This window comes from Phodopus roborovskii, unplaced genomic scaffold, assembly GCF_943737965.1.
Source record: "Phodopus roborovskii unplaced genomic scaffold, PHOROB, whole genome shotgun sequence".
NCBI lineage: Eukaryota > Metazoa > Chordata > Mammalia > Rodentia > Cricetidae > Phodopus > Phodopus roborovskii.
This window is the reverse complement of record NW_026126598.1, coordinates 5125384-5148055: the sequence shown is the minus strand read 5'-3', so window position 1 is coordinate 5148055 and position 22672 is coordinate 5125384. Positions and strand designations below refer to the sequence as shown.

The window sequence follows — 22672 nt, the reverse complement described above, 5'->3', positions numbered from 1 at the left end:
ATGCACCAACCTGTGAGCTGGAAAACCCACCAATTCCTAAGCTCAAAATCCCACCAATCCCCGGCTTGCCCCAAGCTCAGGACTTGAAATTCCACCAATCCCCACCCTGGGATTCTCCATCCTGGGGAAACTCCACCCCCAAGAAATCCTCTCTAAGCCCACCTCTCAGTTCTCTGATGCTTTTCCTCTGAGCAGAGGCGGACGCCCTTTTGTGCTTTTCCCAATAAATCTCTTGTGTGAGGTTTGTTGTGTGGTGTGACTCTGGTATTCCTTGGCTTCCGGCTGTCAGGACACCTTTCCATTCAGAGCTGGAACACTTCCACCGAGGAAACCTTTCCCCTCACAGATGTAACATTTATAGCCCAGTTCTTCATAGACTCCTTATCCCACCCCCACAAAAAACCCCCATGAGATGGACCTACACTGCCTATCTTCATCTCAACTTTTTTGTCTTCCAAGCTCCTACCAGAATGGCTTGTTACTTTCTGCTTATAGCAGTCAAGGACTTTTCTAGCCCCAAATGCCAAACTCTAACATGTTCTTCCCACAAAGGCCTAAGAACCACAGGTCAGTTTTATTACAGCCATTGTCCCCTTTCTCCATACCACCTTCCCCATCAGTCACTGTCTCTGTGGCTGTGATACAACACCCTGTCAGCAGCAGTTTAAGGGAGGAAGTGTTCATTCGGCTCACATTCCGTCAAGGTGGGGCAGTCGGAAGGCTAGACGCTTGAGGCAGCTGGTCACCATGAGTCTTGTAGCCAAGAGGTTCCCTCTTTTCTGTGCAGCACGGGACCTACGGCTGGGAATGGCGCGGCCCACTTTTATGTGGAACCTTCAGAGGTTAAGTTTAGGTAGCAGCAACACAGGCTAATCTAGTTTAGATAATTGCTTATGGGCATGGCCATTGGCTCAATTTCTTAGGCGTTTCTAGGTCCTGGCGGGTTGACAATATAAACCATTATACCCACCACGACAAAGCACATTCTCAAACAGTGAGTCAAAACAGCAATCCACCCTTAAGCTGCTTTTGTTAGTCCCCTGCCCCTGCAGCAACGGGAAAATAAAATAACTAATAAAAGGGGTTTCTTTTTATTTCTGCGTAGTCATGGCTGTCCTGGAACTCTGTAGCGCACTCTGCCCTCAAACTCACAGAGATCGGGCTGCCTCTGCCTCCCTCCTGGGATTAAAGGCCTGCGCCACTGTCCAGAGGATAGCATCAGAGAGGCTTCCTCCAGCAGCTGATGGAAGTAGATGCAGAGACTCGCAGCCATGCATTAGACAGCCCAGCTTGGGGCATCTTGCAGAAGGGGGAGAGGAAGGGTTGTAGGAGGCGGAGGGGACAAGGGCACCATAAGAAAATCCACAGAATCAACCAACTACAGCCCATAGTGGGCAAAAAAAGAGAACAAATGCAGGAAGCCTGCGTGGGTCTGTCCTAGGCCCTCTGCATATATGTTACTGTGTGGCTTGCTTTTTTTTTTTTTTTTTTTGTGAGACTCCTAACAGTGAGAGCAGTAGCAGTCTCTGACTCTTTTGGGACCCCCTTCTTCCCACTGGGTCGACTCTTCCAGTCTTAATATGAGGGTAGGTGCCTAGTCTTCTTACCTGCCCTTTCCTGAAGGGAAATGGAGGAAAAGTGCATGGAAGGGTGGGGGGGGGGTCGCTGAGGCGGGGATGTAATCTATGAGAGGGAGATGACAACAGCTTTCTTCTCAAGGTGACTCTGGCTTTAGCCCTCTGGAGCTTTGCTGGGAGATAACGAGAGATCTTTTCCCAAAGTAAGACCCTTGTGCGGATTTCGGTAACTCCTCAGCCTGTGAGGCGTCGGCAACTCCCCCAGAGCTGGGATCGTCAGCATCTGTCCCGATAAGTGTGTTCTGAGACTCCCCTTCTGAGCTTATCAAGGCCAAAGGGACTCTACCCACTCTTTACAGATAGGGAGCCAGCACGAGTTTCTCTCTGTATGCGGCTGTAGTCATGTTTCTGGATCCTGCAAGCTTCCTCTCGCTTGGATGTCCAGTTGTCTTCCAGGGTCATTGACTTCAGAGTGCAGCTATAGAATTGCTGCTTTGATTCTTCTGGGTGGAGGAGGGGCTGGTGAATGATGGGGCCCCTGTTCTGCCATCTCCTCCCCCTCTTTGTTTTCATCGTCGACATCCTCTCCCTCCTGTCCCCTTCCTCCTCCTCCTTCCTTTTCCCCCCAGTCTTGTTATGTAGCCCCCTATGTATCTCAGCTGAAACTCACTAAGTATCTCAAACTGGCTTCAAACTTGCGGTTCTCCTGCCTTGGTTGTGTGTCCTGATGCGTGCCACTAAAGCCTGTCTTAGTTACGTTCCTTGATGTTACAAAACGCATTTCATTTCCAAGAAACTGTCTTCAAAGTACCCACGACTGAACAATCAAGCGTCTGTCACTTGCCCTTGCAACTCAAACTGGAATGGACCCACTTAGCAGTTACTGTTTTTGTCCTAACTCAACCCCAGTGATGGTTTCCCTCCAGACACCATCTCATTAGGTAGACAACAGGGACACTTCATGGTAACTCACTTTGCTTTTTTTCTTTTCAGCCTACATAGTAAATAACAAGATGACCAGTAATACAATTTGGCAGGCACTGGTGAAAGGAACAGTAAATTTGTCCACCACTGCTTTTGAATCACTGTTATAAATCTCAGTGAAGTAGAAAAGGCAAATCATATCCTAGCATCGTTAGGGAAAAACAAGTGATCTCATGGGTACCCTTAAGGCGCCTTAGGAATCTCTAGGGGCACAGTGATCATAACTTGAGAAGTTCTACTCTACATTTAAAAATATTTTCTGTTATTTTTAACTGAGTATGTGTGTGTGTGTGTGTGTGTGTGTGTGTGTGTGTGTGTTTATACTTGAGTATGTGCATATGAGTGCAGGTGCCTTGGAGGCAAGAGGTGTTCAGTCACCTGGAGCTGGAGTTACAGAGGGTTGTAGGCTGACTGATGTGGGTGCTGGGAACCGAACATGGGTCCTCTGGAACAGCAGCAAATGTTCTTATCCACTGAGCCATTTCTCCAGCCGTCTTCTGCTCTAGGTATATGTGCTAGAAAAATACCTTTATTTCTTTAAGGCATCTGTAATTAGGCTTTTATTATTTTTTTAATTTTTAATCAGACAAAGTTGGAGTTTACTAAATGCATTTTCAGCATAGATTTTTAAGCACAATGTTTAAGAGGAAGAAAGGCCATTGGGAAAAAAAGTCTCTCGAGAGACCATAGGCGTGGGCTTCTCAGAGGAGTGTTGTGATCACATGACTAGGAATTAGGCTTTTAAATAAAAAGCTTGCATTTATAGCTTAGCAGACTCACCATAATGTCACCAGCTATGCAGAGATAGTCACTCTTCAATTTGTAGTAATGTACTTAATTTTTTTTTTTTTTGAGACAAGTCCTCAGATAGCTCATGTTGGACTCAAATTGACTGTGCTGGATGGTTTTTATGTCAACTTGACACAAGCTAAAGTCATCTGAGAGGAGGGAGCCTCAAGTAAGAAAATGCCTCCATAAGCTGGAATTGCAGGCAAGCCTGAAAGGCATTTTCTTAATTAGTGATCAATGGGGGAGGGTTCAGCTCATTGTGGGTGGTATCATCCTTGGGCTGGTGGTGCCAGAGTCTGTAAGGAAGCAGGTAAGCAAGCCCTGGGGAGCAAGCATCCTCCTCCATGGCCTCTGCATCAGCTCCTGCCTCCAGGTTCCTGCCCTGTTTGAGCTCCTGTCCTGACTTCCTTTGATGATGAGCAGCAATATGAAGTGTAAGCCAATAAGCCGTTTCCTCCCCAACTTGCTTTTGGTCTTGGTGTTTCATTGCAGCAATAGAAAGCTTAACTTAAGTCATGGGCTAATATTGGAAAAGATCTTGAACTCCTGATCCTCCTGCCTCTGTCTCCCAAGTGCTGAGGTTGCAGACATATGCCATCAAATCCGGCCCTTAACTTTATGTTATAAGAAGTTATGAAACAATCCCGTTTTTAGCTTTGGAAACACTTACTATTGATTGCAGAGAAGGACTGAAAATCACGACAAGGACAACATTAAGTTTCTACTAAATACATACAGAAATTTCACATGTGTCAGAGTAAATTATATAGTAGAACAGAGGCCATTTGTGAGAGAATCTTACTTGACATCAAGGAAACGTGAGATAAACTTATGTACTAGTAGTGTTGAACAATCCCCAGGTATGGCAGATGAAGCAGAACCACTCTTAGTTTTATCCACACATAATATTTCTTCCAAAACATGTCTTATGGGGGTTGGAGAGATGGCTCAACAGTAAGCATTCTCTGTTTTCGTAGAGGACCTGGCTTTCCCAGCACTCACATGACAGTTTTCAAGTGTCTGTAATTCAGTCCCAGGGCAGGCTGGCACATGGTGCACATATACACATTCGGGCAAGACATTCAAATACGTAAAACAAAAATAATACATCCTTTTATAAGGCCCCATATTCTTAGCATCTTTGTGCTGCTCTCAAAAGTGGACTAGCATGGCCTTCTCAGAATGTTCTGCTTAGAAACCAGGACAACACACACTCTTTTGTACCTTAACTCCCTTGTTCCCAACTGTAGCAAATACGGTGCATATTAATTCAGTCTGCAGATAGCAAGGGAGAGCACACCAGGCTCGGAGTCAGTTCGGACTGTGTGCGTTGTGCAGCTGGAACCTGGGGCAAGTAAGTCAGTTGATGTTTCTGAGTCTGATGATCTTAGATGTCTCTAAGTACTGCAGGAGGTAAAGCACTCAGCACAATGCTAGGTGCATAAAGGTATTTCTTGAAGGGAAACTTTGGCTTTGGTTTGGTTCCTAAAGAATTCATGTAGATTTTCGAAGCCTGATTTCCTTTATCAGTGTCCTGATTTCACCCCCTCTCGATTTTCCTCCAACCTCTGGGTGCTCATACTCCAGTGTACAGAAGTCATTCTGAGTGTCTGCCTTCTTGTCCTATCCTTTTTATTCATTCTCAGAGCTGTTTAAATGGAGGACTGAGTATAGCGTCACGCACATGTGGAATGCCACAGTGAAATTCATCACTAGTTAAAACAATCCATACAAAGACGATCTCTGTAACTCCTTGGTTTTAATCGAGTTTACCATTCTTTTCCTTTTGTGTATCATTTGTTAAGGGATGTTACTTTTATATTGACTAGGTTATTGAGTACACACAAGCTTGTTTAGGATGTAAGAGCCTTCAAACAAATCAGAAGTGTGAATGGAATGAGAACATTTGTGGTGGTTTCTGTAGTAGATTTCTCTGTTGATGTAAGTTGGGTTAGAGAATATCACCATTGTAGGCAAATCTGACAGAGTTTTCTCTATTTCAGCCCTTTCAGTCTGGCATGGCAGACCAACCAATGAACATGCTGACACAAACATCCAGTAATGAAGATACAGTTAAGTATACCTTTCAAGTACAAATATGCATTGTGTATCTCAATAAGCAGTTTCAAAATATTGACTATAAGTTGATTCAAGTCTGGTCAGCAAAAGAGGCTTGTTGTCTTTGGAAAGGAATGAACCTTACTACAGATTAGATTTAAATGTAAGCAATGAATTAAATGATTGTTACAATTTCTCTCTCTTTTCTTCCTTCCTTCCTTCCTTCCTTCCTTTTTTTTTGAGACAGGGTTTCTCTGTGTAGCTTTGGAGCCTCTCCTGACACTTGTTTTATAGACCAGGTTGGCCTTGAGCTCCTAGAGATCTGCCTGCATGTGCCACCACTGCCTGGCTGTCAACATGTTTCTTGGCTCCGTTGATCTCTGTGTGTGTGTGGTGTGTGTATGTGTGTGCGTGTGTGCACATGTGCATGCATGCAAAAATATTATTCTCATTTAAAGCAAAGGAGACTAAATCAGAATTTAAGACCTCCCCAGGTGTTATTATTTTTGTATCACTATAGCAATGTACTTCTTGGAGGTAGATGTGTAGAGACCCACTCACTGTCTTCTGCTATTCCTATTGCCCCCCCCATACCCCTCCTCTCCAGATGGGAAAGCTAAGGAAGGGTAGGAGGCTCTGTTTCAGTGGTGTGGGATCTGCCTTTGACAGCTACCTATAATGGCCACAGGGTCCTTAAGATTGATTCTAGTCAGTCAATCTCCTGTCATCGGAATAGCTGGAAAAGATTTTCTCCCATTCTATAGTTTGTTTCTCTGCTGTCAGTCACTTCCTTTGCTGTGGAGAAGACTTCTAATTTATTGCAATCCTACCTAGCAATCTGTCTTCCACAGATCTGATATTCTGGAACTTAATTCCCAAAAGCAGTTGCATGAAATGACTTGCGATATCTTCTTCTGGAGTCTCCCAGCTGGCTGTCTGAGCTGCAGGCCTTAAAGGGACACATGCCTCTTTTACTTTATATGTCACAGACCAGCTTCCCGCTGCAAGATGTTCTCAGTGGGTTTGTATCAGATGTTTTTCACCAAGGGCAAACTGGGTCTCAAGGCTGATGCCTGCCGAGTCAGTAAAATACTACTGAGGGTTCCCAGTGATAACAAACAAACAAACCAGGAGTCACTGACTCCTACAGAAGCAAGTTCAGGGTCTTCCCAAGATAGCCCCCATTGTGCTACTCTAAGCATGATTTTGGAGAACACACTTCTTTTTTTTTTAATTATTTTATTTTTATTTTATGTGCATTGGTGTTTTGCCTGCATGTCTGTCTGTGTGAGGATGCCAGTTTCCCTGGAATTGGAGTTACAGTTGTGAGCTGCCATGTCGGTGCTGGGAATTAAACCTGGGGTCTTCTGGGAGAGCAGCCAGTGTTCTTAACCACTGAGCCACCTCTCCAGTCCCCAACACACAACTTCTTGAGAACCAGATTTCTGTGGGGATCCCACTGTTGCTGGAAGTTCATTTCAGCCCAGCACCATTTCTGACTGGGACTTCTTAGGTTCTTTCTCTCTCTGTCCATTTCTCTGCGATGTGGCTGTGTAATCAGTTTTGGGGAGCCTGCTGCTCCACTGTCTAAAGTCCCTTGAGCTTCTCCAAGCTTGCCTGGACCTTTTGGACGTCTCCAGTTGTTTTTGGTTCTGCCTGCAGGAGCAGCTGGTGGGTGCCAAGTGCTCTCGTCTGCCATCTTGGATCTGTCTAATGTCCTCCTGCGTTTCCTTAGGGTCTATTATAATGTCTCCCTTTTCATCTTTGATTTTGCTTATTTAAATCTTCTCTGTACTTTTCTTAGTTTAGCCAAAACACATATGAGATAAATAAACTAAAACATTTTTAAGTTTTTTGTCAGGCATTTCTTCAATATCATTTTCTTGGGGAACCATTGCTAGAGAGTTGCTATGTTCTTTTGAAATTGCCAGGCTACTTAAAAAAAAAACAACACATTTCTTCCAGGGTTGGTGGCACATGCCTTTAATCCCAGTGCTTGGGAGGCAGAGGCAGGAGAATCTCCATGCGTTTGAGGCCAGCCTGGTCTACAGAGTGAGTGCTAGGAGAGGCTCCAAAGCTACACAGAGAAACCCTGTCTTAAAAAAACAAAAAGAAAAACAAAGCCCCAAACTAAGCAAAACAAAACAAATCAAAACTCCCAAAAAAACCACATTTCCTTTTTGTTTGTTTGTTTGTTTGTTTGTTTTTTGAGATGGGGTTTTCTGTGCAACAGTCCTGGCTGTCTTGGAACTCATTCTGTAGATCAGGCTAGTCTCAAACCCATAGAGATCCACCTGTCTCTGCCTCCCAAGCACTGGGATTAAAGGCATGCATCAAACATTTTTAGACAGGTATGGAGGTACACATCTTTAATCTCAGTGCTTGAGAGGCAGAAGCAGGCAGATACCTGTGAGTTGGAGGCCAGAGTTCCAGGACAACCTGGGCTATACAGTGAAGCTTTGTTTCCCCCAAAAAGGGGGAGGGGAGGTAGTGAAGACTAATTTTAAAAGATTACAGCCTGGCATGGTAGCATTGCCCTCAAATCCAGCACTTGATGTGACAGAGGCAGGTTGCTCTCTGGGAGTTTGAGGTCAGCCTGGTCTACATGGCGAATTCCAAGACAGCCAGGACTGCACAGAGAAACCCTGTCCAAAACAACAACAACAACAAAAAGAACCCCCCCAAAACAAAACAAAAAATTTTCTCGAGACAAGATCTCATAATTAAGCTGGCTTCTAAATCACTAGGTAGCAGAGGCTGGCCTTGAACTCCTGTTCCTTCTGTTTTGACTTCCTGAGTGCTGGGATCACAGTTAGGTACAACCATACCTACTTTAGGTTTTCTTACTATAGATACAAGCTGAAGTAAAAAGCCATTACTGTTTTAGATTAATACCCTAGTGTTTCTTATCTTCTCTCCTTCTCCCTCTTCCTTTCCCTCTCTCCCCTCCCTTTTCTTTTCTCCTCCTACTCTCCCCCCCCCTTTTTTTTCAAGTCAGGGTTTCTCTGAGTAAGAGCTCTGAGTGTCCTGGAACTCACTCTGTGGACCAGGCTGGCCTTGATCTCACAGAGATCTGTGTGCCTCTGCCTCCCAAGTGTTGGGATTAAAGGCGTGTGCCACCAATGGGCTACCCTGGGATTTCTAATGGTACTTTATTGTCTTCAATTTATTATTAAATCTAGAAACATACCCTCTTAGAGTCTGAGCAGAGGTTGATTCAATTTATTTATAATAATAACATCAACATTTTAGTTCTTTCTGCAAAAAAATTCACTATACATTTGCATTGAATAGACAATGTGGTAATAACCAATCCTGATTTTTAAAAGCATATTCAGCGGTGTCCTTCCAAAGGATGTTATTTCTGTTTCTAATGAGAACCATTTTATTTGTTTTATCTAAGCACAATGAGAACATCCGTTGCTTAACCACTCTGGGCCATTTTGGGTTTGACTGTTTGCCCACGCAGCTGGTGAACAAATCCATCCAGAAAGGATTCTCTTTCAATATTCTCTGCGTGGGTAAGTGCCAGACATGCATTTAAATTATTGTTTCATTTGTCTCCTACTCATTTAAACTGATACCAAACAGTATGATATTGACATTAATTCAGGAACATTTCCTCATATTTATATTGTTTCCCCTCTTCTTAGCAGCCTTGCCTGGTGACACATTTTTTTGTTTGTTTGTTTGTTCGTTTGTTTGTTTTTGGAGACAGGGTTTCTCTGTGTAGTCTTTGCTGTCCTGGAACTCACTCTGTAGACCAGGCTGGCCTTGAACTCGCAGAGATCCGCCTGTGCTGAAATTAAAGTCATGTGCCACCGCTGCCTGGCTATTTTGAAATATACTTTTCATTAGCTACCCTTATCCTGCGTATGTGAAGCTATGTGTGCTTCTTTTAATAAATCTCAGTGCTACCCACAGCTTCTTGTGAGTATTCTGACCTTTCCGTTCAGGAGTGTGACCATTTAGAACCATTTACAGCATTCACCGAGGTTCAGCACACTCTTAGACCTTTGTGATGATTCGCTCATGTTTATTGCAGGAGAAACTGGTATTGGGAAATCAACACTGATCAACACACTGTTCAATACTAATCTGAAAGAGAGCAAGTCCTCCCATTTCTATTCAAAGGTTGGCCTTAAAGTGAAGACTTATGAGCTTCAGGAACGAAATATTCCATTGAAATTGACTGTTGTGAAAACAGTGGGGTATGGCGATCAAATAAACAAGGAAGCCAGGTTAGTGTTTCCTTATCGTTTTAAAATTAATTTTAATGTTAGCATAAAAGGTATTGGGTTTCCTTATGGTGTGTGTTTTTCTTTTTAAAATATAAGTAGAGATCACCCTTTCACTTTTTTTTTTTTTTTTTGAGACAGTCTTACTATATAGCCCAAACTGGCTAGGAATTCTCTGTATAGAATCAGCCTGACCTTGAACCTTCAGCTGTCTGCCTCTGCTTCCCAAGTGCTTGGATTAAAAGAATGTGCCATCAGGCATTGTATTTTAATACTTTATTTAAAATCTTTCTCATTTCAACAAGTCGCCTTCTTTTTGCTAGATTAAATTGTAATTTCCATGTAGCCCTGGCTGTCCTGGAACTCACTCTGTAGACCAGGCTGGCCTCAAACTCAGAGATTCACCTGCCTCTGCCTTCTGAATGCTGGGGTTAAAGGCGTGTGCTACTACTACCTGGCAAAAATATCTTAAAACTTTTATTTTTACCATTTTAATTGTGTGTGCAAGTGTGTATGTATGTGAGTGTGTATGTGTTTGAATATGTGTGTGCGTGTCTGTGTATGTGTGTATATCAGGTGCCTGTAGTTACTAGAGACATTGGAGCCCCTTACAGCTGCAGTTAGAGGAGGTTGTGTGTCATTTGATGGATGCCAGGAACCGAACTAGGGTCCTGTGGAACATCAGTATGTGCTCTTAACCACCGAGCCATTTCTTCAGCCCTAAATTATAATATTCTTCTATGGTAATTTATGTCTTTCCTTCTAGCTTTTAACTCTTTCCTCATGGAGTAATAGTCTTATGAAACTGATGTTTTATATACCTAGTATAGTTGTCTTATTTAAAATGTTTTATTTTATGTGAATGGGTGCTTTGACTATATATATATATATATATATATATATATATATATATATTACGCACATGCCTGGTGTTCATGGAGGCAGGAAGACAGTGTTAGATTCTCTGAAACTGGAGTATCAGAGGCTGCCATGTGGGTGATGGGAATCAAACCTGGGTCATCTGGAAGAATGGCTAATGGTCTTAGCTTCCAGCTTGGCCCTCTTCAACTCTGTATTTAATAGTCTCATGTGAGCAGCATAAAATTAGCCAGGATGGGACTATTCATACCACCGAAACCAGCAAGCTCTCTTTCCCTCTCTTTCTCTCATTTTCTCTCTCTCCCCTCCCTTCCTTCATTCCTTCTTCCTTCCTTTCTTTCTTCCTTTCTTCCTTCCTTTCTTTCTTTCTTTCTTTCTTTCTTTCTTTCTTTCTTTCTTTCGGGTTTCTTTGTGTAACCCTGGCTCTCTTGCAACTCACTCTGTAGACCAGGTGTGTATCGCCATCACCCAGCAAAATGAACCAATTTTAGCAAACTGTTTTTTTTTTTTTTTTGCACACAATGTTGACTAAATAGTAAGACACCAGATTCAGATTTTATTAATCTGTTGGTGCTAAATGTTTCCATAATAACATCTTTTCAGCTACCAGCCAGTAGTTGACTACTTGGACGCTCAGTTTGAGGCGTATCTCCAGGAGGAGCTGAAGATTAAGCGCTCCTTGGTTGACTATCATGATTCCCGTATCCATGTGTGCCTTTACTTCATCGCACCTACAGGACATTCCCTCAAGTCCCTGGACCTGCTGACGATGAAGAACATCGACAGAAGGGTGTGTTTTGTCACCCCCTTAAACTTTCAAGGTTCAATGAGTACTCTGAGATGATGACAAATTGTGAAGCATTTATATGCAACTGCCTGCTGTTTTAGAATATGTGTGCATATTTAAATATTTTTTTCCTGTTGCTCTTCAAAGCAGCTGAATGAATTTTCCAGAGCATTCCTAAATGCCATAGAGTGGATGGATTAAATAATAAAAAGAATTTTTTCACATAGTCCTGGAAGCTAGAAAATCAAGGTGCTAGCATTTATTATAGTGTAGTGTTCTGCCTGCATATATGCCTGTAGGCCAGAAGAGGGCGCCAGATCTCATTAAGATAGTTGTGAACTAAATAGGTGTGTGTGTGTGTGTGTATATATATATATATATATATGTATAAACATATATACATATGTGTGCCTATATCTCACAAGTTTAGATTAAATTTTGTTCATTTGATTAAATTTTATAGTCATTTATTAGTCTCCCCCTCTGTCTTAGCATGAATGTTTGGAAAAACATGGGATTTTCCCAAGTATTTGAAAAATGTGCCTTGAGGATTCTAAAATAAACGCAACTGACATAAAGTTGATATGTATTCATATGTAATATGGCATGCCATATTACAGGCTTAAATATGCTATGAATCGGGTAGGGCAAGGTCGAATGAAAGAGGGACATTGGTTAATATGCACTTATGCAGAATCAGTTTCATGAATGACGGCTAGGAGAAAAACTCTCTTTCCCAACATTTTGATGAGAGGTCTTTTCGTCATTCAGTTTGATAAGTAAGCGGTCGACTGGATCCTACTGCTTAAATTATGCTAATTCCAGCATGAGATTTGAGAAAAGAAACAACGTCAAGGCTTCTAAACCCGAGTTCTGATAAACGATGAGGGTTCAAGATGGAGCTCAGTGCACAGCATTCATCCGGACCATTCAAGGCTTGAGGTTTTAATCCTCAGCACTCCCCAAACAAGAATTTCTCTGTGGCTAAGCACGCCTGTGGGTAACCCCAGCACTCTTCACCGAACGCCCGCAAAGGTTCTGTTGTAGCGGCAGCAACAACAAACCACGCGCACATTCTTTTCCAGGCGTAGGCGTTAGACTGAAAAATAGTGAAATTTGGCCTCTTCCCTTCTAACAGGTGAACATCATACCACTGATTGCCAAAGCCGACTCACTTTCCAAGAGCGACCTCCAGAGGTTCAAGAGTAACATCATGGGTGAGCTGGTCAGCAATGGCATCCAGATATATCAATTCCCGATGGATGATGAAGACACTGCTCAAGTAAACGCCTCAATAAATGTAAGATTCCTCTACTGACCATAAAGTTCCTTTCCCAGGGGAGACTGAAGTATACTTTGTAACATTATCTGCACTTTATTGACACAATAAACAATACATTTTCCTCAAAATACATTGTGAGGGAAATATTTCATCCCCCCCCTCCTCTCTCCCTCTCTCCTCCTCCCCTCCCACTCCTTTCCTTCCATCCTTTCGGTCTTGGCAGGGTTTCATGTGGTCCAGGCTGGCCTTGAATTTATTACATAGGTGAGGCTGATACAACCTAATTCCATCTCCTGAGTCCTAGGATTACTGATAGGTGCTACCGGGCCTGGTTTAGGCAGAGCTGGGGTTCAAACCCAGGACTTGGTGCATGCAAGGCATCACTGTCTCAACAAAACTATAAGCCCAGCTATTTAATTTCTTGATGTTTGAAACATGTTTACTGTTTTGGGTCTGAGGCTCCAGAGCAATCCAATCAGACACAAGAGGTGCAAGATTTTGTCGGATTGGGCAGCATGGCAGAAACGGACAGGTCAGGGACAATAGTACACCTGTGCCGAGTTAGATTACATTTTTCACCAATCAGGATTCAAAGATTAGGGACTTCCCAGGAACATTTTCTGTAGTAAACTTATCTTATTCGCATTGGTTGGTTCACTCAAGTGGAGCAGGGTGGCTTGCCTGTCATTCAAGTCTCACCTTGCCAACCAGATGTCATCTACCAAGGGAGGTCTGGGATGGTCTTAAACTTTACTTACTCAAGACTGAAGTTTTATTCAAAATGTCTTCAGTTTGATTCCTTCTTACATACTGAGATTCAAATTCTTTTCTTTAAAGAGCTTTATTAAGATTTTTTTTTAAATTAAGCTGGGCATGGGGTCACACAGGTTTAATCCTAGCATTTGGGAGGCAGAGACAGGTGGATTTCTGAATCCGAGGCCAGCCAGGGATGCATAATGACTCTTGTGTCAACAAAATAAAACAATCAAAAGTAAACTGATTTAGTATTCATTTCTATTAGACTAAGATGTACACACCACATAATCACTTAAATTCAGTGTTTTTAATGTATTCGCAGATACATGCACTTAGTTGACAGCTGTACAACAGTTTCATCTCTTCAAAAATATACCCTAGCCAGATTATAGGTGGTACTTGTAATCCTAGTATTTGCAAGATGGTTCTGGAAGATCAGGAGTTCAGGTTCATCCTCAGCTCCATAGTGAGTTCAAGGATAGATGATGACTCAAAAAAGGAACCACAACAGCTTAAAGGCTCATATCCTTGTTTACCTCTCGCTCTGCCTACCTCTCAGGTTCTGAACAATTGCTATCTTATATCTATTTTTAAAGTATTTATTTTTTGAGATCACAATATAATTACACAGTTTCCCCATTTCCTTTCCTCCCTTCAAACCCTCCTTGCTATTTTTCTAGTTCATGGCCCATTTCTTCATTGTTGCTTTTTCATACATATTCATACACATAGATGCCATATACAGATATGTATATATTCTATATGCATACAGCTTGTGTATTTGCTTTCAGGGGCTGACCATTTGGTGTTGGAGAAACAGTTGGTGTGCTCATCCCTGGGCAAGGCTTCCTCCTGCTCTCAGGACGCATTAGTTGCCCGGAGGTCTTTGTGTAGGGTTGAGGCCTCCTGGGGTTCCCACCCCACACTAGTATATCTACTGTGCTCCTTGTTCACCTCATGTTCAGGCATTCATGTTGGTGAGACTTTCTGGGTGTAGCTTCTGACCTTCCTAAGAGACACAGTCTTAGGGCAAAGTCCTCAATTCTCTGGCTTTTCCAATCATCCTGATACTCCTACAGTGGTCCCTGAACCTTAGGCTTGAGAGTTGCATTGTAAGTGTATCTGTTGGGACCAGACTCCATAATTCTGCATTCTTTTCTTTTTGGTTGTAATTGTCTGTAATGGTCTCTGTTGCAAAGAGAAGTTTCTTGATGAGGGGTAGGGACTATACTTATTTGTGGGTCTAAGGACAAGTATTTAAACCATAGTGTAGGGATTATGCTGGTTTAGTAAAGTGGTGGTTGTAGGTTCTCCTCCAGGATCCACAGCTTCACTGGCCCTGTGTAGTTGGCTGTGATTCTGTTACCAGGCATGATTTCCCTGTTGTTAATTGGATCTTATGTCCAATTAGAGAACTGTTGGTTACTGCCAAGGTGTGTGCGCCACTATTGCACTCTTAGAGTTATTGTTCCATGCTGTTTATTACTGTGGTTCATAGACATCATAGGCAGAACTGTTGGTTACCTCTCTCCTTTGGAGGCTTGAAAGGCATCTTCTGGAACCATAAAAGCTAGTCTTCAGGAAGAGGTTTTTAGGCCAGTCCCAGCACATGGAACTCTGGACCTGACGTCTGAAGTGCGTGGTGTCTTCAGCCATAAAGACTTTTTCTTCCACCTCTTTTGGCTAGCCAAAGACAACAGCAATCACCTGTAATGTTTTGGGAGTTGCTTGGACAGCCTTTACCAACATCTCAAAAGAAGGCTTCTCATGCCTGGTGTTGAGTTTTTTGTTAGATGGTCTTTTTTGTCTTGGAGGGAGCATTGTCAGCCCAGATGGGAAATACCATTTAAGCCAGATCTATAAATTTATGCACCAATTTAAGTATATTATAGGCATTTTTTATTATGTGGTTTCCTCTTTTAGTATCTCATGTAATGAACCACATGTAATCTTTTTTATTTGTTGGCTTCAGTTGGGATAATGTTTTAAAGATTTACAATATTGTACAAGTACTTATACTGTGTGTGTGTGTGTGTGTGTGTGCCTAGATACCATTGTGTAAATATACTATATTTGGGTTTATTCACATTTTGGCTATTATGAAGAATGTTATTATAAACATTTATGTACAAGTGTTTGCGATGGTATATACTTTAATTTCTCCTGGGTAAGTATATCTAGAAGTAGAATTCTTAGATCATGTGACAACTACATCTAATCCTTTGAAGACCTGTTGTATTGATTCCAAAAGTACCTGCCCTAGGAGTTTTGATTTAATTTCTTTGTCTTAATTCATACTATATAATGTTAAAAAATAAGTCTGGCTACATTACTTAGTATGAGAGGATCCCACTGTATTTTTGATTTGCATTTTGGATGACTCCAGATGTGGAATGTCTTTTCATTGGTGTGTGCATATTTTTATGTCTTCCTGGAGAGAAGCAAATATTTGGATTCTTTGTTCATTTTAGATGGACAATTTGCCTTTTTCTTGTAAGTTACAAGGGTTCCTTGGATTCTCTTCTTCCATTTCACTCTATTCCCTGCTATGCTCTGAAGTAGCCTAAATCAGTCCACCCATCTGTCTTTATATAGTCATTATTCAGTCTTGCTTACAGCCCCTAACTTAGCCACCTCTCCAGACTCCAGCCAGCACTCTGATACATTTCAACTGATTGCTTTTTTGCAGTAGTGTGGATTGAACCCTGAGCGTTACACACGCAAGGAAGCAACTGACGACTCAGCTTCATCCCCAGCCTGAGACTGAATTTTCTTTGTTGTTGTTGTTCTTTTGAAAGATAGCTTTTCTCTGTGTACCCCTGGCTGTCCTGGAACTAGCTTTGTAGAAGGGGCCAGCCTCTTCTACAGACTCAGAGATCCACCTGCCTCTGCCTCCTGGGTGCTGGGATTAAAGGCTGTGTCACCACCACCACCTGGCTCATGCCTGGCCCTTCATATGGGATCAGACTCAGGTCCTCATATTCACATAGCAAGCACTTTATTGCTACAGGTATCACCTTAGCCCTCCTGAGGGCACACATAACATTGTTTATTAGCATATTTTATGTGGTGTATACATAAGTAATTATAATTTTATTTATTGGTATTATTATTTCTTTGAGACAGGATCTCACTATTTAGCCCTGGCAGCCTTGTAACTCACTCTGTAGACCAGTCTGGCCTCAAACTCAGAGAGATCCACCTGTTTCTGCCTCCTGAATGCTGGGATTAAAGGCGGGTGCCATTATGCCCATCTTAGTTTGTATTTTTAATTGTTTCATCTGTTAACTTACATACTATCGTTACAATAGTCTTCATATGAACTCAGCAATATTATCTTTGTGTTTAATTTAAAGGCAATGTCAGAAAATTATGCGTATTAACAATCATTTTTATCTTTGTACTGCACGCATCATGATGCCTTGCTTTAGGGAAGGCAATGCTACTAGGTAGGTAGTTTTTAATTATATGTCAGCCTGAGAGATGAATGTTTATAAAAATAATTAGCACGCGTTTCCTGCTAGGTACAAAAATCTGACATGATAGATTATGTGTGTGGTCTAATATGTTATTCTAGCCCCACCTTTGTCCCTTCTGTCTCAGAAAAAGAGCAACATAGTAAGGCGTTGCATTTGAAGGGAATCTAACCTGTATCATTTTTATTTGTTTAGGGGATGTTACCTTTTGCAGTGGTAGGAAGTATGGAGGAGGTGAAAGTTGGGAAAAGGATGGTCAGAGGCCGTCATTACCCTTGGGGAGTTTTGCAAGGTAAGTGTGAGATTGTGTTTCCTGGTGATTAAATGCAGTATATACTGTGTCATCTAAAATAGCATTTTGACCTAAGCCAGTGCTGATAACTCTAGATTAGTAGCTGCTAATGAGGAATGCAGAGTCGATTTCAAGCTTTTACTTATAGTGACTATGATCCCTTCTTATGGGACAGTGGTTCTGAACTTTCCTAATGCTGCGACCCTTTAATTCCTCACGTCGCAGTGACTCCCAACCATAAAACTATTTCGCTGTTGTGTCAGAACTCTAATGTTGCTACTGTGATGGATCGAAGTGTGAATATCTGACATGCAGGATAACCAAGATGAGACTCCGGAGGGGGTTGTGGTGGACAGGCTGAGGATCATTATAGGACTTTGCCAGAAACTGACTTAGACCCACACCTACAAAGTCTCCTTGTTTAACCAATGTGCCACATGCACACGGTCTCTGTCTTCCTGAAATTCGCCATTCAGAATGCTGGGGCTTACCTTGACAAAACTGAAGAATAAGGATTAGTGCCTTCAAGAAAAGATTAGTGCCTACCACCTAGATCCACCTGCCAGGAATGACACTGCCCACAGTGGGCGGGGCTCTTCTACATCAATGAGTAATCAAGAAAATTCCCTACAGACACGCCCACAGACCAATCTGACTGGAGGCAAAACCTCCATTCAGGTTCCCTCTTTCCTGGATTGTCAGGCTGAAACCAAGATCAGGTATCACTCAGGCTAAATCAATAGGAGAAATAATCGGTGAGCTCAAAGTTTTTGTTTTTTTAAATATGTGTGTGTGTGTGTGTGTGTGTGTGTGTGTGAGAGAGAGAGAGAGAGAGAGAGAGAGAGAGAGAGAGAGAGCAACCAAACTGATAGAAAGCTTATTTACCAAATAACAGCAGAAGCCCTCCATGATGGATCTACTGTGATTTTTTTTTTTTTTTTTGGTGGCTAGTGGAAAATGAGAGTCACTGTGACTTTGTGAAGCTCCGAGATTTGCTTCTGTGTACTAATATGGAAGATTTGAAAGATCAAACCCACACTCAGCATTATGAATGCTACAGGAGCAACAGACTGCAGAAACTAGGCTTCAATGACACGGGCCCGGACAATCAGCCAGTGAGGTGAGTGAAGACATTGCTATTGGGCTTGAGAGGTGGCTCAGTGGTTAGTTGGGAGTGCTTGCTGCTCTTGCAGAGGACCTGGGTTCAATCCCCAGCATCCCACGATGCCCTCTTCTGGCTTCTGTGGGCACCTGGCTACATTGACATGCATGCAGATAAACACTCAAGCACATAAATTTAAAAGTAAAGAGATTATAAAAGAAATTGCTCTTACATATAAATTGATCCTTTAGGATGCCCTTAAAACTACAAGGCGTGCACAGTCAAGCATGAGGCTATGGCTCACTGTGAACTTTTAGGTTTTTAAGAGTTTTGGATGTAGATGGAGAGAGACAATAGAGGCAACATCATGACAGGGTTCTTATATGCTAATGTGCCCAATATTTCATGCTTTGAACTGTGAACTCCAGGGACAACATTATGTTTTAAAAACATTTATATTTATGCAAAACACAGGCTCATAGAGCAATGGCATTTATTAATAAAACTGACAAGGGTTTTGAGGAGAGCTTGCTGGAAAATATCTAAAAGCAATTATATAAAGTACTGGAAGGCATGTGGGAAGCCTACAAACAGAGCATTTACATCACAATAATAACATTTTGGCTATAAAAGCATGGACAGTACTGTTGGAATATGTTCGTGTTGTAGCAGTCATGGTTTTCTAGAGACAACCAAAATTGAACCATCTTTGTATGTGTATGTGGGCATGCATGCTGTGAGACAGATTTTTTTCCTGGAGACACGCAGCACATACACATATGTACACACACACACACACACACACTCATATATACACCAACTCGCTCCAGAAAGGAAGCCCAAGTGAAGGGTGTTAGCCACTGGGGGCCAGAAGTCCATGTTGAAGTTCTTCCTAACCACTCCCTGTCTTACTTTGGAGACAGGGTCTCCCATTAACCACGGAGCCGCAGGAGTCCTCCGGAATCTGTTTCCCCAGCCCTGGGATTGTAGGTGTGAACTGCTGTACCCAGCTTTGATTTCTTTCATTTGGGCTCCGAGGACCCAAACTCAGGTCCTCGTTTGTGTGTGTGTGTGTGTGTGTGTGGTGGCAGCTACTTTACCAACTGCGCCTGTGGTTCCCAACCTTGGTAATGCTAGGATCCTTTAGTACAGCTCCTTAGGGTGTGGTGATCTGCAACCATAGAATTATATCATGGCCACTTCATAACTGTGATTTTCTATTGTTATGAATCATATGTAAATATATGACATGTTGGCTATCTGACATGTGACCTCCTTGGGGGGGGTCACAACCCACAAGTTAAGAACCACTGTACTGACCATCTCCTCAATCCTGAACTATTCTAAGCGAATCATATTTTAAAGGATGTCTTACTTGCTTTATTTGAGTTATTTTGCAAACAGTCTCATACATTAGTTTTCCCAAGACTCTGTTGTTCAAAGATAGGACAACTGGATGTGGTGGCACATTCCTTTAATCCCAGCACTTGGGAGGTAGAGGCTGGTGAAACCCTGTAAATTGGAGAACAGTTTTTTCCACATAGCAAGTTTCATGGTAGCCAGAGCTATGGAGTGAGAACCTGTTTCGAAAACAAACAAACAAACCAAACCAACAACAACAACAACAAAAAAAAAAAAAACCCAGGGAAATAAAATATCAACTATGGGAGCAAGAAATCACTGACAGAGGTATTTGGAATTTTAGTGGTCATATACTCATATAATTAATATGTTTCAATTTTTACACTTCATCATATAGGAATGTGTTCTGTTGCTACACGGAATATTGGTGAACATCACTTTATAAATATACATATACATATATTATATAAAATATACATATATATTTTATATGTCAATCCACATTAGCACTTAAAATAATTTTTAAAAATTTACATTTGTTTATTTTGTGTGTATGCACTATGCAGAGGTCAGAAGACAACTTGCAGGAGATGGATTTCTCCTACCCCTTGGGTCCTGGGGATTAACTCAGGTGTGTCTGCATCATGGCAAGAACCCTTCCCAGCCGAGCCATCTCACTGGCCCTTTATTAGCAGTTTCAGTATAAGAATAACGAACTTTCGCTTTTAGTTTCCAAGAGATGTATGAAACCAAAAGACAAGAGTTCCTTGGTCAGTGTCAGAGGGAGGAGGAAGAGCTGAAGCAGACGTTCATGCAGCGAGTCAAGGAGAAGGAACTGACCTTCAAGGATGCTGAAAAGGAGGTACCAACCCCATGCCCATTCTCCGAGTCCTATTCTCTGGGGGAAGAACTCCAGCACATTATTATACTGGAAGGAACTTTCCATCTCTCTAAAAGTAGCTATTCATAAACAGGATTCTTTTTAAATTTATTAATTTATTTTTTTATATTCCAATCCCAGTTCCCCCTCCCTCCTCTCCTCCTGATCCCTCACTCCCCCCCACTCCCCCTACACGCCACCTCCCATCTGCTCCTCGGAGAGGGTAAGGCCTCCCCCAGGAAGTCTACTAAGTCTGTCCCATCATCTCATTGAGGCAGGACCAAGGCACCTCTCCACCCCCACACCTCTGTGTCTAGGCTGAGCAAGGTATCTCTCCATATAGAATGGGCTCCACTAAGTCAGTTTGTGCATTAGAGTTAGATTTTGGACCCCTGCCAGTGGCATTTGTGAAATTATATGGTATTTTCCCCCTTAGCATTTTGAGAATTTGTCTTTTAAATGCACCATGTCTCTGACATAATCAGACAGGGACCTCCCTCTCAGTTCACCCAGTGCCTCTTCAGCTTACAGCTCTCCCAGCATGGAGTTGAGTGCTGAGAGCCCTACAGGGGATCTTGGGAGTTACCCCATCTCCATAGTTCAACTAGGGATTGTTCTAAGTGAAAGTCCATCTACAACAGCCACGATCCTGTGACAGGGCCCCCAGCTGTATATGGTATCATTTGAAATCAATGTGGTGAGTTCTTGGCCTCACAGCTTTTGCCTTGAGCATGCCTATAGAATTAGTGTCATGCCATAGAACCCAAGATTTATAATTTGTACCTTCTAGAGCATCAGATGCAGCCAACCTGCTCCCACTTAGTATTGGCTGGTGTTTCTAAGGTGTGAGTCCTGAGGTTCCTGGGACACCTGTCCAGGTAGCTTGCCTTGAAGACCTCCCAAACCCCTCAAGGCCATTCTCCATTGTATTCATGAATATAACCGATTTCTAACCATTTTAATCTCTTTAGCAAAGGGTTGCCTGGACATATCCTGGGCATTCTTTTGAAAACTTCTTTATATTGTAATTTCAGTTTTCATTAATTTTATTATTTCTGCTTATGAATTCAGTCTTTAGTTTTGTTTTTTTGAGATAGGGTTTCTCTGTGTAACAGCCATTGCCATCCTCGAACTCACTCTGAAGACCAGGCTGACCTCAAACTCACAGAGATCTGCCTGCCTCTACCTTTCAAATGCTGGGATCAATGACTTGTGGCATCACAGTCTGGCCTTAATCTTTAGTTTCTGTTCTCTCTCTCCTTTTTTTTTGTTTTGTTTTGAGACAGGGTTTCTCTGTGTAATAGCCTGCCTGTCCTGGAACTCATTTTGTAGACCAGCCTGGCCTCAAACTCATACAAATCTGCCTGCCTCTGCTTCCTGGCTTCTGGGATTAAAGGCATGTGCCACCACCATCTGGCCCTTAACCTCTTTCAAGGGGCTTTCATCTTCCTTGTGGAAGTCCAAGGATTTTAAATAAGTGTTTCTGGGGCCATACTCTGCTTCCTTTTCTTTTTATAGCTGCAGGACAAGTTTGAACATCTGAAGAGAATCCAACAAGAGGAGATTCTGAAACTGGAAGAAGAGAGAAGAAAACTAGAGGAGCAAATCATAGATTTTTACAAAACAAAGGCTGCCTCTGAGACATCACAGGTTCAGGTGTGCACCAATGTAAAAAAGGACAAAGATCGTAAGAAATGATCTCTCTTTACCATTCCGGCTCACTTAGGGCCCCATTATCCTCCACTCATATACCTGTGAGCTTGTCTTCATAGCACTTAACTTCATCTGGAATTGTAATGTTTTCAAAAGTTATTTAGCGTGTGTCATTCTCCACTAGAGTGTCAAATACCAGGGAGAAAGATACTTTGTGTATTGTGTTGGTGTTACAACACAGAGTAGCACTTGGTAGTACCCAGTAAATATTTTATTAATCAAAATAGCCGAGAAGTATATAGATAGTATAGACAGCTATTATTAGACATTGGGCATTCCTTTACCATATATGTGCCTTAGACTCCAGTAGTGATTTTTACAGTTTTTGTCTTCTTAGATTTTTTACTTTGTATGTACTTACCTGCTTTACTTCCTCCCCCACCCCTTTCTTTCTCTTTTTTCAAGACAGGTTCTCACTATGTAGCCCTAGCTGTCCTGAAACTCTTTGTGAGATGATCGGTCTGGCCTTGAACAGCGATCCTCCTGCTTCAGCCTCC

General features: G+C 42.2%; 1 protein-coding gene across 1 annotated transcript; it reads left to right on the top strand.

The window, feature by feature from the left end:
- Window positions 1-5356: 5356 nt before the first annotated feature.
- Window positions 5357-22167, top strand: Septin14 (septin 14). The gene is made up of 9 exons (XM_051204905.1): window positions 5357-5422; window positions 8812-8929; window positions 9454-9649; window positions 11129-11315; window positions 12451-12612; window positions 17022-17118; window positions 18070-18238; window positions 20312-20444; window positions 21981-22167. Exons 1-9 carry the CDS (start codon window positions 5369-5371, stop codon window positions 22158-22160), a joined length of 1296 nt encoding a protein of 431 aa, XP_051060862.1. The 5' UTR covers window positions 5357-5368; the 3' UTR covers window positions 22161-22167.
- Window positions 22168-22672: the final 505 nt, after the last annotated feature.

Excerpts from the sequence above, each read along its gene's own strand:
- Septin14 (XM_051204905.1), top strand. The coding sequence starts at position 5,369 with ATGGCAGACCAACCAATGAACATGCTGACACAAACATCCAGTAATGAA. Across the intron at positions 11,316-12,450 it reads TGAAGAACATCGACAGAAGG|GTGAACATCATACCACTGAT; the intron begins GTGTGTTTTGTC and ends CCCTTCTAACAG. Across the intron at positions 17,119-18,069 it reads CCCTTGGGGAGTTTTGCAAG|TGGAAAATGAGAGTCACTGT; the intron begins GTAAGTGTGAGA and ends TTTGGTGGCTAG.